This window comes from Kogia breviceps, chromosome 9 (assembly GCF_026419965.1).
Source record: "Kogia breviceps isolate mKogBre1 chromosome 9, mKogBre1 haplotype 1, whole genome shotgun sequence".
NCBI lineage: Eukaryota > Metazoa > Chordata > Mammalia > Artiodactyla > Physeteridae > Kogia > Kogia breviceps.
In genome coordinates this window covers 96253499-96265657 of record NC_081318.1, presented here as the reverse complement: position 1 = coordinate 96265657, position 12159 = coordinate 96253499, and the positions used below count along the sequence as shown (strand labels likewise).

The 12159-nt window shown below is 47.3% G+C and overlaps 1 protein-coding gene across 1 annotated transcript in view; it reads right to left on the bottom strand.

Annotated features, from left to right (window-relative positions):
• Positions 1-12159, bottom strand: part of CDHR3 (cadherin related family member 3) — a 71755-nt gene that overhangs the window by 41288 nt on the left and 18308 nt on the right. The window contains exons 3-4 of the mRNA XM_067041638.1: positions 9600-9765; positions 6073-6170 (exon numbers count right to left, since the gene is read on the bottom strand). Of these exons, the coding sequence (XP_066897739.1) occupies positions 6073-6170; positions 9600-9765 (264 nt within the window). The remainder of the gene's footprint in view (positions 1-6072; positions 6171-9599; positions 9766-12159) is intronic.

Genomic DNA, 12159 nt, shown 5'->3' with positions numbered 1-12159 from the left:
GCTCCAATACTGGCTAAGAAAAGTCCTGAGTAATCAGATCAATTCTGTGAACAAATGCTTGTCAGACAAGCTCTCGAGCGTCCCCGCAGGGAATATTCCTTTACCGTCACCCCAGGTTTCTCTCTTTGCAACCCCTTGGCGGCAATGTTTTGCTCACGGACACAGAGCTTCGGGGTGGAGGACGATGAGCAGGCTTCCTGCCCCATTCATCCTTTATTGTGCCACCGGTGCGGAGAGAAAAAAGGCTGCGAGGGAGCTGGCCCAGTTTCCTGAAATGTCAGGCTCCCTGGGGAGGGCGCGCCACCTCCGGGCCGGCACCCCCCCCTCCCCCACCCACTACAGCTGGAGTCACGGGCGAATAATGATCCACCCTGTGCTGATTTGCAGCCCTCAGTTGCTTTCGGGCCTGCAGTGGAATCAAGCGGCAAGAATTCAGCCTCCCAGCTCGTAGGAAGAGAGCAGTCAATTTTCAGGGACCACGTTTCCGGGGGGAAGCAGGACCCTTATTCCTCCCAAGTCCGGGGAGTGCCAATGACCCTACCAGCCACTGAGAACATGCCCCCAAGCCCACCCAGAGGGCCCAGACAGGCAGCATCTTTCTACTGGGCCAGGGCAAGTTATAAAGATGATGTCACAGTCCTATTATTTTTCAGTGTAAGCTGAATGTTTTATAAGAGTCTCAGTTCCTCTCTTTTCCCCCTGTTCCACCCCAAAGCAGCTCAGAGGTGGGAGGTGGGGGACGGGAGTGGGAGGGAAGGGCGCCTAGGAGGAAAAAACCAGCTACCGTAAAAAAACCTACGGCAAGCCCTTAACTCAGCTGGGCTCTGCTTTTGTGTGTTATTATCATGAGGGTGAGCTAGGTGGGTTATAGACAAATATTTGTTTTTAAGAAGAGCCACATGTATAAATGCAACATGTTATAGATATGTCAAGGATGCAATCCTTTACTGAGGAAGCTGCAGATCTTCCTGTATTCTGTCAGTCTTTTTCCGTGATCAGCCTGGGTCCTGTTCTTTGATTCAGGCGTCACTAATCTTAAGAACAATGATCCCCTTCTATTTGAGGAAGTATCTCTCCCGACTATGAACAGTCATCAGTGGTGGTGTATTTGGAGTGGGAATTTTCCAATAGCACTGCTTGTTCCCTTCTCAAGCATTCTCACGAGAACCTGGGGTATAAAGCGTTTTGCAAAGACTTCCATAGGGTGTGTGTGTGTGTGTGTGTGTGTGTGTGTGTGTGTGTGTGTGTGTGTGTGTGTGTGTGTGTGTGTGTGTGTGTGTGTGTTAGGAGTGGAGGTGCCTGGGGAACAGGAAGGGTGCTGTCACTTAGGAAAGAAAGGAGCAGGACACCCAAGACAATTTGCCAGAACAGGGTGGAAGGAGGTGAGCAGGATTCCTTGATTCTCACTGGCATTACCTGGCCCAGGCGAGGGCCTCAGATCCTCCCCTCACCAGGAAATAGGGGGCTGCTCAGGGAACCTGAAAAGTTCCATCCAGTGGGACTGACAGTCATCTGATGATCACTTTACTCTCAGGAAGATTGAAAGATGATGCCACTTCTCAGAGCCATGAGCAAGATGGAGGTGGGGAGAGAATTGCTTCCCCTGCTGCCCTCCTGGTAGCCCAGCTGGTAGCAAGGTTATTGCTCTTTTAATTTCATCCTTTGTCTGCTCTGGTGAAGACAAAGCACATTTCACTTTATGCAAAAGTCCTTCCCTAATGGAAAGGCCAAGAGAAAGCCCCTTAATGGAAGAATTGCTGCACTAGATCACTTGGCCTCCAGCTGCGAAACTGATTAACGTCCTTCCAGTCTCCAAGGAAGCTTTGCTGCAGTCACGGTGGCCATTTCCAAGCCTGAGGGGCGGGGAATGTGGGAGTTGGGTGGGAGGGAGTGGGCCCCAGAGAGCCTCCTTCAGGAGGTGGAGAAAGGGCAGGCAGAAATGCCAGTAAATATAATTATTCACATAGGGACCGTGCTGCGCGTCTCTGTGTCCTGATGCCTGCCTCTGAGCCTGCTGCATCTGCACCCATCACAGCGCAGAGGTGCACCGGCAGGGGAGCGAATGCTGGGCCCCAGCCACACCGTCCAGCACAGAGGCCACCAGCCACGGGCACCTGTGACCACAGATCATCTGCACTGCGGCTGGTCCAAAAGGAGATGAGCTTTAAGTGTAAAATACACGAGTCCGAAGAGATACTATGAAAAAAAAGGATGTATAATATCTCACGAGTCATTTTTATGTTGATTATATGTTGAAATGACAATAGTTTGGATATATGGAGTTCAACTGTATTAAAATGAATTTCACCTGTTTCGTTTTACCTTTTTGATGGGCTACCAGAACATTTAAATGCACAGCACTCATTTCTGGCTCACAGCCCAGCTCTATTGGGCAGTGCGGGTCCAAACAATGTAAAAGGGAAGGAGCAAATACCAGTGGTTTCTGTATTAGCCCCAATTTTACACAATCTGTGACAGACACAGTTTCACTCTATTAAGCTGGATGAGGGTGGAGGATTTGTTGTAAAAGAGTTGCAGGTTCCGGAGGTGTCCTAGAGCTAATATTTAATTTATCCTTCCTCATCTAGTCGCTGCCATCAGCAAAGTGACTCCTGGAACCCACCAGGTAAGATAACAGGCACAAACCAAGCCCAGGTGGCTTCCTGCACATGCTTTGGTATTTTATTAAAGTCTGTGCTTGTTTACTCAGGTCAGTGGTTCTCCAGGGGCAGAATGCATCAGAATCACCTGGGAAGTTTGTGGTCCAATTCAGCATTCCGATGCAGAGTCTAGGAATCTGCGTTTTTGAAGAATCCTAGGTATGTTCTCATGCAGGGGCTTGAACACCCAGTGAGAAGCACTCATAAACCAATGTTCCCAGCCTTTCTGACCAGAACAATCACCCAAGGTATCTGGCAAATCTGTACATTCCTGGCCCCATCTCAGACGCACAGAAGCCAAAACTCCAAGGGAGAGACCTGGGGAGTGTGGGAAACAGTGTCTTAAAGCAGTAAAATAAGTCAGAGAAAGACATGTAATGGATGACATCACTTAGTGTGGAATCTAAAAAATACAACAAACTAGTGAATATAACAAAAAAGAAGCAGACTCACAGATACAGAGCAGAAACTAGTGGTTACCAGTGGGGAGAGGGAAGAGGGGGGCGATTTAGGGGGAGGGAGTTAAGAGGTACAAACTATTAGGTATTAAATAAGCTACAAAGATATATTGTACAACACAGGGAATGTAGCTGATATTTAATAATAACTCTAAATAGAGTATAACCTTTAAAAATGGTGATTCACTATATTGGGCACCTATAACCGATAATATTGTACATCAACTATACTTTGATTTAAAAAAAAAAAAAAAAAGCAGCGGTTCTCAACCCTGGCAGCACAAGAGATCACTGGGTGGGGTGTTTTAAAAACCTGATGCCTGGGCCACACCCCAGGTCAATCACAGCAGACTCTTAGGGTGTGGGGCCCAGATCTCTGTGCTTTTGAAAAAGTTCCTCTGGTGGTTTCAATTTACAGCCAAGGTTGAGAAGCACACGTTTGGTTAATAGCAAATTAACCCATCTCCTTTCTCCTTGTAGGGAGCAAAATATATCATTTAGTACCACCAAGTGGGCAGAATAAAATGTCTATGTACAAAGGCCGTAGCATGTTACTTCCTGAACTGTTATTACCTTTTGCTAGTCTGAGAAAGGTTCTTTCTAAGTTATGTTCACTGCTCCTGAGGGCTGGCTGTTGACTTTCTGTTGCAGCTGTCAGTTCCAGCACAGGTGTTAAAAACTTCATTAACAATTTCTGCTGCAGTGCCCCCTTCCCAAACAATCCTAAACTCACTGCAGAAGCCACAGTTGCAGCCACCCGGCTCCAGGTTCCAAGGGCCTGCAGCTGCACTCTGATATCTTTGGATGGCATTACATTTTCTTTTAAGGGAGCAACACCTACTGTATTTGCTCCCCACCTGGGCTGCTTCCCTTCATCTGAAAGGGTAACAACCTGACTTAGGAGGTATTTTTGAAAGGGCCATGACCTTGTTCCTTCTACCTAATTTTCAAAATATGTATTAAAATGGAGATTTAAAAATAAATATTTTTCTTCACAGCCGAGATTCCTTCCACTCTGCCCCCACTGCATCTTGTACAAACTTTATAGTAATAATCTTATTGAATTATCATTATTTGGTGTATGCATGAATGTCTCCCATCCAGACTGTAAACTTCTTTAGGTACAAAGATGTGTCTTATTCATCTTTGTATCCAAAGCATCTAATAGAAAGCCTGGCACATAGTGGATTCTTGGTAAATGTTGAAATGAACTAAATGTGTAAGTGTGGTACTATACTTTGGGTTGCTGACTTAATGTCCATCCAGAATCCCCTTTCCTCTGGTCATCACCAAGCAACAGTGGCCATAAGACACAGTTCTGGCCAGTGAGAAGTAAGCAGAAGACCCCTGGGTAGGGCTTCCAGGAGGGTCTTGGTTTCCCCACCAAAAAAGGGACAAACTGGGTTGGCCTGCCTCCTTTATCCTGTACCCCATCCTGCTTTCTTTTTTTCTTCTTCTTCCTGCCTGGAACTTAGAGGTAAAGCCTGGAGGTACAGCAGCCATCTTGTAATCATGAGGTTAACAAAGGGAGAACAAAGCCAACATACACTGGATGAAATAGCAGAAAGAAAGGAAGAGCCAAGGTTTCTGAGGGTAGCAGCTGTGCCAGCCCTGGACTGCTTGCATGCCTGCCTCTGGTCTTCTTGTTATGGAAGGAAAACAAATTTCATATCCACCACTGTGGTTAAGTTTTCTGTTACTTTCAGACAAACACATTTGTAAGTTATATAACAAGTGTGTTATTAATAAGTATGCATTTAAAGCACCTAGTATTGCTCTTAGCAGGTAGTAGGGACCCACTAAGTGTTTGCATAGTAATCACTTATTCATGCAAATAGAATCTTGGATGAAAGAATGGGTTGATTGGTTGTTTTTTTGACGGAAGGATTGTCTTCCAATGATAACAAACTATTCCCTAACTTAAGATACGTTCAATAATCTTAAAACAGCTTTGTTGCAAACCCTGTAGAACCATATTCTCTTGGTTCTGGAGTTCATTCCCAAAGCTCCCTCCTGTTAGAGAAAGTAGTCCTGTTGAAGCTGCAAATCATGCAGCAAATGCAGAGACAGCCTCCTGGCTTTGGCAGTTCCCCAGGTGTCATATTTCAAGAATTCTCTTCTCTGTACGGTGGGTTCGCTGGAGTTTTGTCTGCTCCAAGATGAGTCAGGTGGCAGTAGCTTTGGTGTTTTCCTCTCCAGCCTGGGCTGCCCAGCTGCGGTGGGTACACAAGCTGGGAGCTGAGGCATCGTTGCCCAGGGATAAGCTAAGAGGCTTCTTGGCCTGAGGGTTGCTGGTTACAAGAGCTCCACTGGCAGCCCCCTTAAGGAAACTGATTAAAAAGGTGGGGATCAGCTGTCTCAGACTGAACCACGAGGCAATGCTCCAGGACTCAGTCTCCTGCTTTTCTCTGTGAAAATCCTCCTTTTCTTCGGAACTCCTGGGACTATCTTCTAATTTTCTTTTAAAACTTAGCTCCAAGCAGCTTGTCTTCATCTCTTGAAAAGGAAGTGTTAATGCCTGCCTTTGAGGTATACATTTTATGCTTATTTTTAGAATAATATAGCTGGTATTTTATCACCTTAGAATTAAAAGAATATTGAACAATTTTGATACACCGGGCACTGGACTAAGTGGCTTTATGTGAGTTATCTAATACTAACCATCCCCTTACTGTGGTAGGTGCTATACTGTTATTCTTCCATTTTATAGATGGAGAAATTGAAGCTCAGAGAGATTAAGAACTTGTCCAGGATCACACAGAGCCATGGATCCAATGTGGGGTGTCTGTCCCCAGAAGCCCCTCACCCATTCCAGCCTCCCCAGGGCTCTGTGCCTGGCAGGGGACAGCAGATTCCTTCCTTTGCCCCCACCCAGCCCACCCCGCTGACACTCCAGGCTCCTGTGTCAAAGACCACACAGAAAAGGCCCTCTGCGGTTTAGCAAGGAGACTTACACTGAGGGGTGTGTTTTGACTTGTGTCTTCTGGATCGAAGGCCTCCACCTGGTAAATGAATCCAGGCTTTGCTCCTTCCACTATGTAGAGGTCTAGACCTATACCAGCATGCAAAGGGGGAAAAAAGAAACATTTTATTAAAGCAAACGAGGAATTCCCAAACCAGGACAGCCGTATAGAGTCAAAGGGAGCCAAGCACTGGGGGAAAGAAGAAAGCAGTGATTAAGGCCATGAGTAAGACCACTGACCAGCTTGCGTGGGTGGATCCATGTATGGGGATTAAGAAAGAGCTAGGATTGACCAAGCTGATGTCAAGTCTTTATGTATCTCCTGGGTTGAGAGGTGACTAGGGTACTGTTGTTCGTGGGGGAGGGGAGCGATAAGGACAGAGAGGTGGAACGTAACCCAGTGGGAACGTCCAGTGTGAGTTCCACCTCCACTTTCACGTGCAAATTCCTCCTAAACCGAGCCTAGGTCACCCCTCAAGAGCACTTAGCATCTCAGCAGAAATGAGTCCCTAAAATGAGAGGCCTTATAGTGGAATAGAGAGAATATGGAAAAGAGGAGAGGGAGGGCTACAAAGGTTCAGGAAAGGGACCACACATGGATTCCGTCTACGTCAGAGTTCTCGGCCGGCGGGGTGAGGAGGGAGCAGACAGGGTCAGTGGCACCACCAGCCTTGCCCGAGGAGCGGCCACACTCTGCCCTGGCATCTCTTTCTGAGAACCTTTCTGAGGGATGACTGAGAATTTTAACATTAACTCACTCTTTTGGAGTCATTATGCTGAGGACTTATGTTTTCTCCTGTCATCTTCACAACAGCCCTGTAAAGTAGGTATTGTAGTTATCTCCACTTTACAAACGAGGACACAGGCTCAGCGAAGTTGTGAGGTTGTCTCAGCTGCTAAGTAATAGAATCACAATTCAAACCCAGGCCTTCTTACATCCAAGCTCCAGCTTACATTTGCTTTGATCGCTGCTCCGGCTTTCATTCAAAAAATATCGACTGCGTTCTCACTATGTACCAAACACGGATCTACATATTGGGAGTACAGCCGTTCACAAAACACAAAACCCTGCTGTCATGAAGCTTGCATTCTAGTGGGGAGATATAGATAATAAAATATGTGAATGTTACTGAGCAATGTTGTGGAGATGAATCAGGGAAAGGCGTGTGGTGAGTTGGGTTTCCATGTTAAATAGAGTGCTTCTGGAAGGTTCCCTGGCATTGGAGTCAAGATTCTTAAAGAAAGGAGGAGACATAGAGATGCAGGGGAAGGGGCAGAGGAAAGGGCCGATGCAAAGATGCCGGGGTAGGGCGTGCCTGGGGTACTCACAGCTGGGTGAGGAGGCCGGGACTGCGGCAGCAGAGGAGTGAAGGGGAGGTGTGGTGGAGAGGAGATGGGGTTTAGTAGGGGCTCATCAGATCTGACAGGACCTTAGGGAGACTCTGGTTCTCCTTGTGAGGGAGATGGGAAGTTCTTGCAGGGTTTTAAGCAGAGGAGTGCCTTGACTTAACCAATGTTTAACAGGCTCCCTCTGGCTGTTGTAAGAAGAATCAACTCGAGGGGGCAAGGACAGAGCAGGGAGACCGATCAGGTGGCCACCGCCGTGATCCCGGTGAGCCACGGTGGCGTTGCTGGGGAGAGGTTGGGTTCTGCATAAAGTTAGAAGCTGGCAGGATTCCCTAATGGGTTTGATGTTGGGTGTGAAAGACAGAGGGGAATCAAGGGTAACTGAGAGGTTTGGGCCCCAGAAACTGGAAGGATAGAGTTGCCAGTAACTAAGATGGGAGAGAATGAGAGAAGCAGATTTGGGCTGGGATGGTGGGGAGGGAGACAGGAGTCAAGAGTGGTCTGGGGGCACATTAAGGCTGAGATGTCAGATTCTAACACCAGTTCCAGTGTGTGTCTAGGGCGGTTCCCACACGACCAAGCAGTTCTCCAACACCAGCTGGGTGTCCCACAATTCAGCTCGATTCTGACACTGTCTACCCAGAGATAGCGTCAGATTCCATAGCTGCAGGGCTCCATCATACAAGACAGCCCCTGCCCCTTCAGATGCCAAACACACGTCCAGGTGGTCACCTGTGCTTCTGACCAGCCGGCTCTAGATGGGAGGTTCCCACAACCCCCTCCTCGGGTTCCAATGATTGGCTAGAGGGGCTTGCTCTCTAGTGAACACAGGGAAACATTTTACTTACTAGATTATTGGGTTATTATAAAAGGATATAAGTCAGGATCCGCCAGAGGGGAGAGATGCATAGGGCACAGTATGGGAAAGGGGCAGAGAGTTCCCACACCCTCTCCAGGCACCCACTCTCCCCAGGTTCCATGCGTTCACCAACCCGGAAGCTCTCTGAGCCCTGTTATTTCGGGCTTTTGTGGAAGCTTCATTACGTAGGCACGACTGATGAAATCATTGGCCATTAGTGACTGAACCCAATTTAACTCAATCTCCAGCCCCTCCCCCCTCTCCACTGTCCAACCTTCTAATCATGTGGTTGGTGTCTCTAGTGGGCAGCCCCCATCCTTAGTTGGGGTCCAAAAGTCACCTCATTAAGGTAAGAAAAGACACCTTTATCACTCTTATCACTTAGGACAGTCCAACGGTTTTAGGATCTGTGCCAGGAGGGGACAAAGACCAAATATATGTTTCTTATTATGAATCACAATATCATGGATGTCCATTAGACATCCAAATGGAGATGTTGGGTTAGGACAGTTTTTATCTGAGTCAGGAGTTAAAGGGTGAAGCTGGTGTAGCAGCTTCTTAGTTAACTTGGAACACTACCCTTACATGTGTATAAAGTGACTGCGTTTCTAGCTTGCCTTGTCCAGAGGACATTAATATGCTAGGTTGATATTTAGCCATCTTATTTGACTTTTTACTATTAATATGATGTACTAAAGTAGATTCCTTTGAAAAAATAACAAGGTAGTATGTACTGATATAAAATGTGACATTGATAGGTTAATAAAGATGATTGAATCCAAAAAATAGAAAACAAACAAAAATAACAGTGGACTTGGGAGTTGTCAGTGTATGGATGGCCTTCAAAGCCATGAGCCAGGGGGAGATCACTCAGGATGTTACCCTATGCTCCGGTCCCCTATATTGTCCCTACCCTGTAGCAGACCCCAAATACACAGTCCCCTCGAGGCGTCAGCATCCATGGGGAGAATGAACCAGTCAGTCAATGGCCAGTATCCAGTGCTAAGCCTGTAAATGGGCTCAGCCCAGGTTCCTCCAGAATGAGCCACTTGAGGTCCTTGAGCCCCGGGTTCCTCCCCAGGACCAGGAGAGGCCCAAGAGGAGCCATGGATGGAAAGGGCTTTGTAAATTATTGGGTGTTACTGTCGGGAGTCCTGGGCTAGTGGACGTTTCACTTATTCCCCACTCATTAAGCAGCTGCCTTTTCCAGGGAAACAGCTGCTTGTTTATTTACTTTTCTATTTCACTCTGTCCCCCAGCGTCCTGCCTGATGCCACCGTCTGGGCTGCATCGCACACCCCAGTGCGTCTTACCTTTTGCCAAGTTGCCTTGAAACTCAGGTGGCTCATTCACATCTGTTACCTGGACCGTCAGGACCTGCAGGTCAGTGACACCTACGTCATCCTTCACACAGATCTGCAAATCAAATATGTGTGGTCCTGTTTCAAAATCTAGTTGTTCCTTCCCGGTGGTGACAATCTAAAAGCAAATGCACAATCCTTAGTAACCATGTGAAAGAAGATCTGTTTTGTATGCACACGTTTTGCAAAGGGCTATTACTAGGAAGGAGGCAACCAGAGGCAACCAGCATCCTGGAAACCATCTTTCACTCACTGTCAGGGGAACCGGTTGTTTTGCCTGTGTCTTTCCAACATAAACCCCATGACACTTCAATAAAGGGACTCCTCTGTGGGATGCTACTCTTCATAGGAAAGACAAATATTCAGGAGACATCCTGGTTCCATCTACTGGAGATGGAAAGCCCGAAAATTTTTAAACCTGTCACTGGTTGGGGTAGGCTCCTAGGCAAGTCCCTTAGCTACCCTGAATACAGTTTGATTTTCTTGTCTTTAAGAATAAGATGCTGCACTTCCCCGGGATTGCTGTTAAGTTACGTCTTGACTCATCATTCCCCTCTGAGTTTCCCAAGGCCACATCTAAGAGTAAACAAGAGAAGGATACATCTGCAGAAATAAGAAATGATATTTACTTCCACCAACAGGCTCTTTGGGTTTTTGGTACATTTCCACACATTCTTCCACTGTCGGAAATGTGTCCTGTGCAAGACAAGTGTTTTGGAGTGGAGATGTGGAAGGGGCGCCAAGCACCAGGGCCAGAGACGTATCACCAGAATCTAGACTGTTGCCAGCAGGAACCCCCGTGGTCCATGGTGGAAGGGCCCAGCTGAGGTTAACTGGAGGCCAGTCTTTGACCTCTCACATCTATATGCACATCCCTGCCACCAGCTTAGCCTGTTGGAGCTCCCAGAAGGCCCAGAGCCCTTTGAGATATCAAGGACTAAATTTCATAAATATCTTAATTTATGCTCATAGAAGAACCTTTTGGTTATTAATACAACTGGGGCCAGGCAGGGAGGCATGCAGTATCCTCTACTGAGAAAAGCACTTAGCTCCTATCCAGTTTCCACCCCTGGACTTCTGTGTGACCTTGAGAAAGTTACTTGACCTTTCCCTGACTTTGTTTCCACACGACTATCGTTAGGTAAATAATTCTCGCCCAAGTTAAACAACTGAAGTATAATACAAGGTATTATAACAAAGAGCTAGATCACGGTACTATGGAAAATCATGGGGAAAAAAGTTCATGGTGAGATGTGTTTAGTCGAGGAGGACTTCATGGAGGAGGTGGTGGGCATTGTGTTTGACTTTGCACGATCTAGATTGATTTTAAGAGGAGAGGGTGACCACAGATGTGAATGAGCACATGCACTGGAGGGGGCACGTATGGAGGCGGGTTGAGAGGGTAAAACACAGTAATCTTGTCACCACCAATGAGCAGGGTCAGCCTGGGCTCCGCACAAGTGGAGATGACCTGTCTCTGTGCTTGGCACGTGGAAGGTGAGAGGCAGCATAACATAGGAGTCAAGAGTGTAGACTCTGGACCCAGACTGACCGGCTTCAAAGCTCAGCCTTCCCATTACTTAACCTTTCCATGCCTCAATTTTGCCATCTGTAAAATGGGGATACCAATGGCATCTGCTTTCTGCAGTTGTTGGGAGGACTCCATGAGCTAATCCTTGGAATACGTTGATCGCTGTCTGGTGCTGAGCAAGCACCCAGCAAATGCTGACTTTTATTATCATTAGATGTCGAAAACTGTTCAGTGAATGTGTGTCCACCAGAGCTGCCTCCGTCACAACGGTCCTCTGTGCTTCCTGATTTACACCCTAGCTTCCAGCTACCTAAGCCTGGAGTCCTCTCCTGAACTCCATGCTTGCAGATCCTTCACCCCAATGTTACCTATTGACAGCCTTTCTCCTTGGGGCCTAGCTCTAACACCCTAGAGGAAGAAACTAGAGCAGTCAAAAAAAGGTCTAAAATGTTATATCTTGGCACCAAAGGAATTAGGTTGCTGCCAGCACATGGAAAAGTTGCTTTTGCTGTTGTCTTTACCAGCATTAATTAAACGTTCATGTGCAAGGCTCTTGCCAAGCCATTTTGTGGAGTATTTTATTTAATCATCACAATAACCATAGGTTGGAAAAGCGTTCCCCTTTTCACACATCAGGAGACCAGGGCAGGGAGGAGAAGGAACTCCAAAGGTCACAGCTGGGAGTGGTGGTGTCTCTCGGATGGTGGGCATTCTGGCTGCAGAGTTTTGGTAGAAGACGATTCGTTTTAGGAGTGTTCAGTTTGATGTTGTTCTGGACAAGGCTGAGCAAATTTACAAGGTCCACAGCGCTCACGACGGCAGATGAGGACAGAAGGGTGTCAAGCTCAGAGATGGGCCAATGGCAGGGAGGCAGGCGCGGCCGCCACACAACCCCAGAGAGCGCCTGCCCTTACAGCTCTCACGGATGTCCATTAGTCCCGCCTCCCTGACTCTTCGGAACTTTCCTTCTTGGTGCTGCTC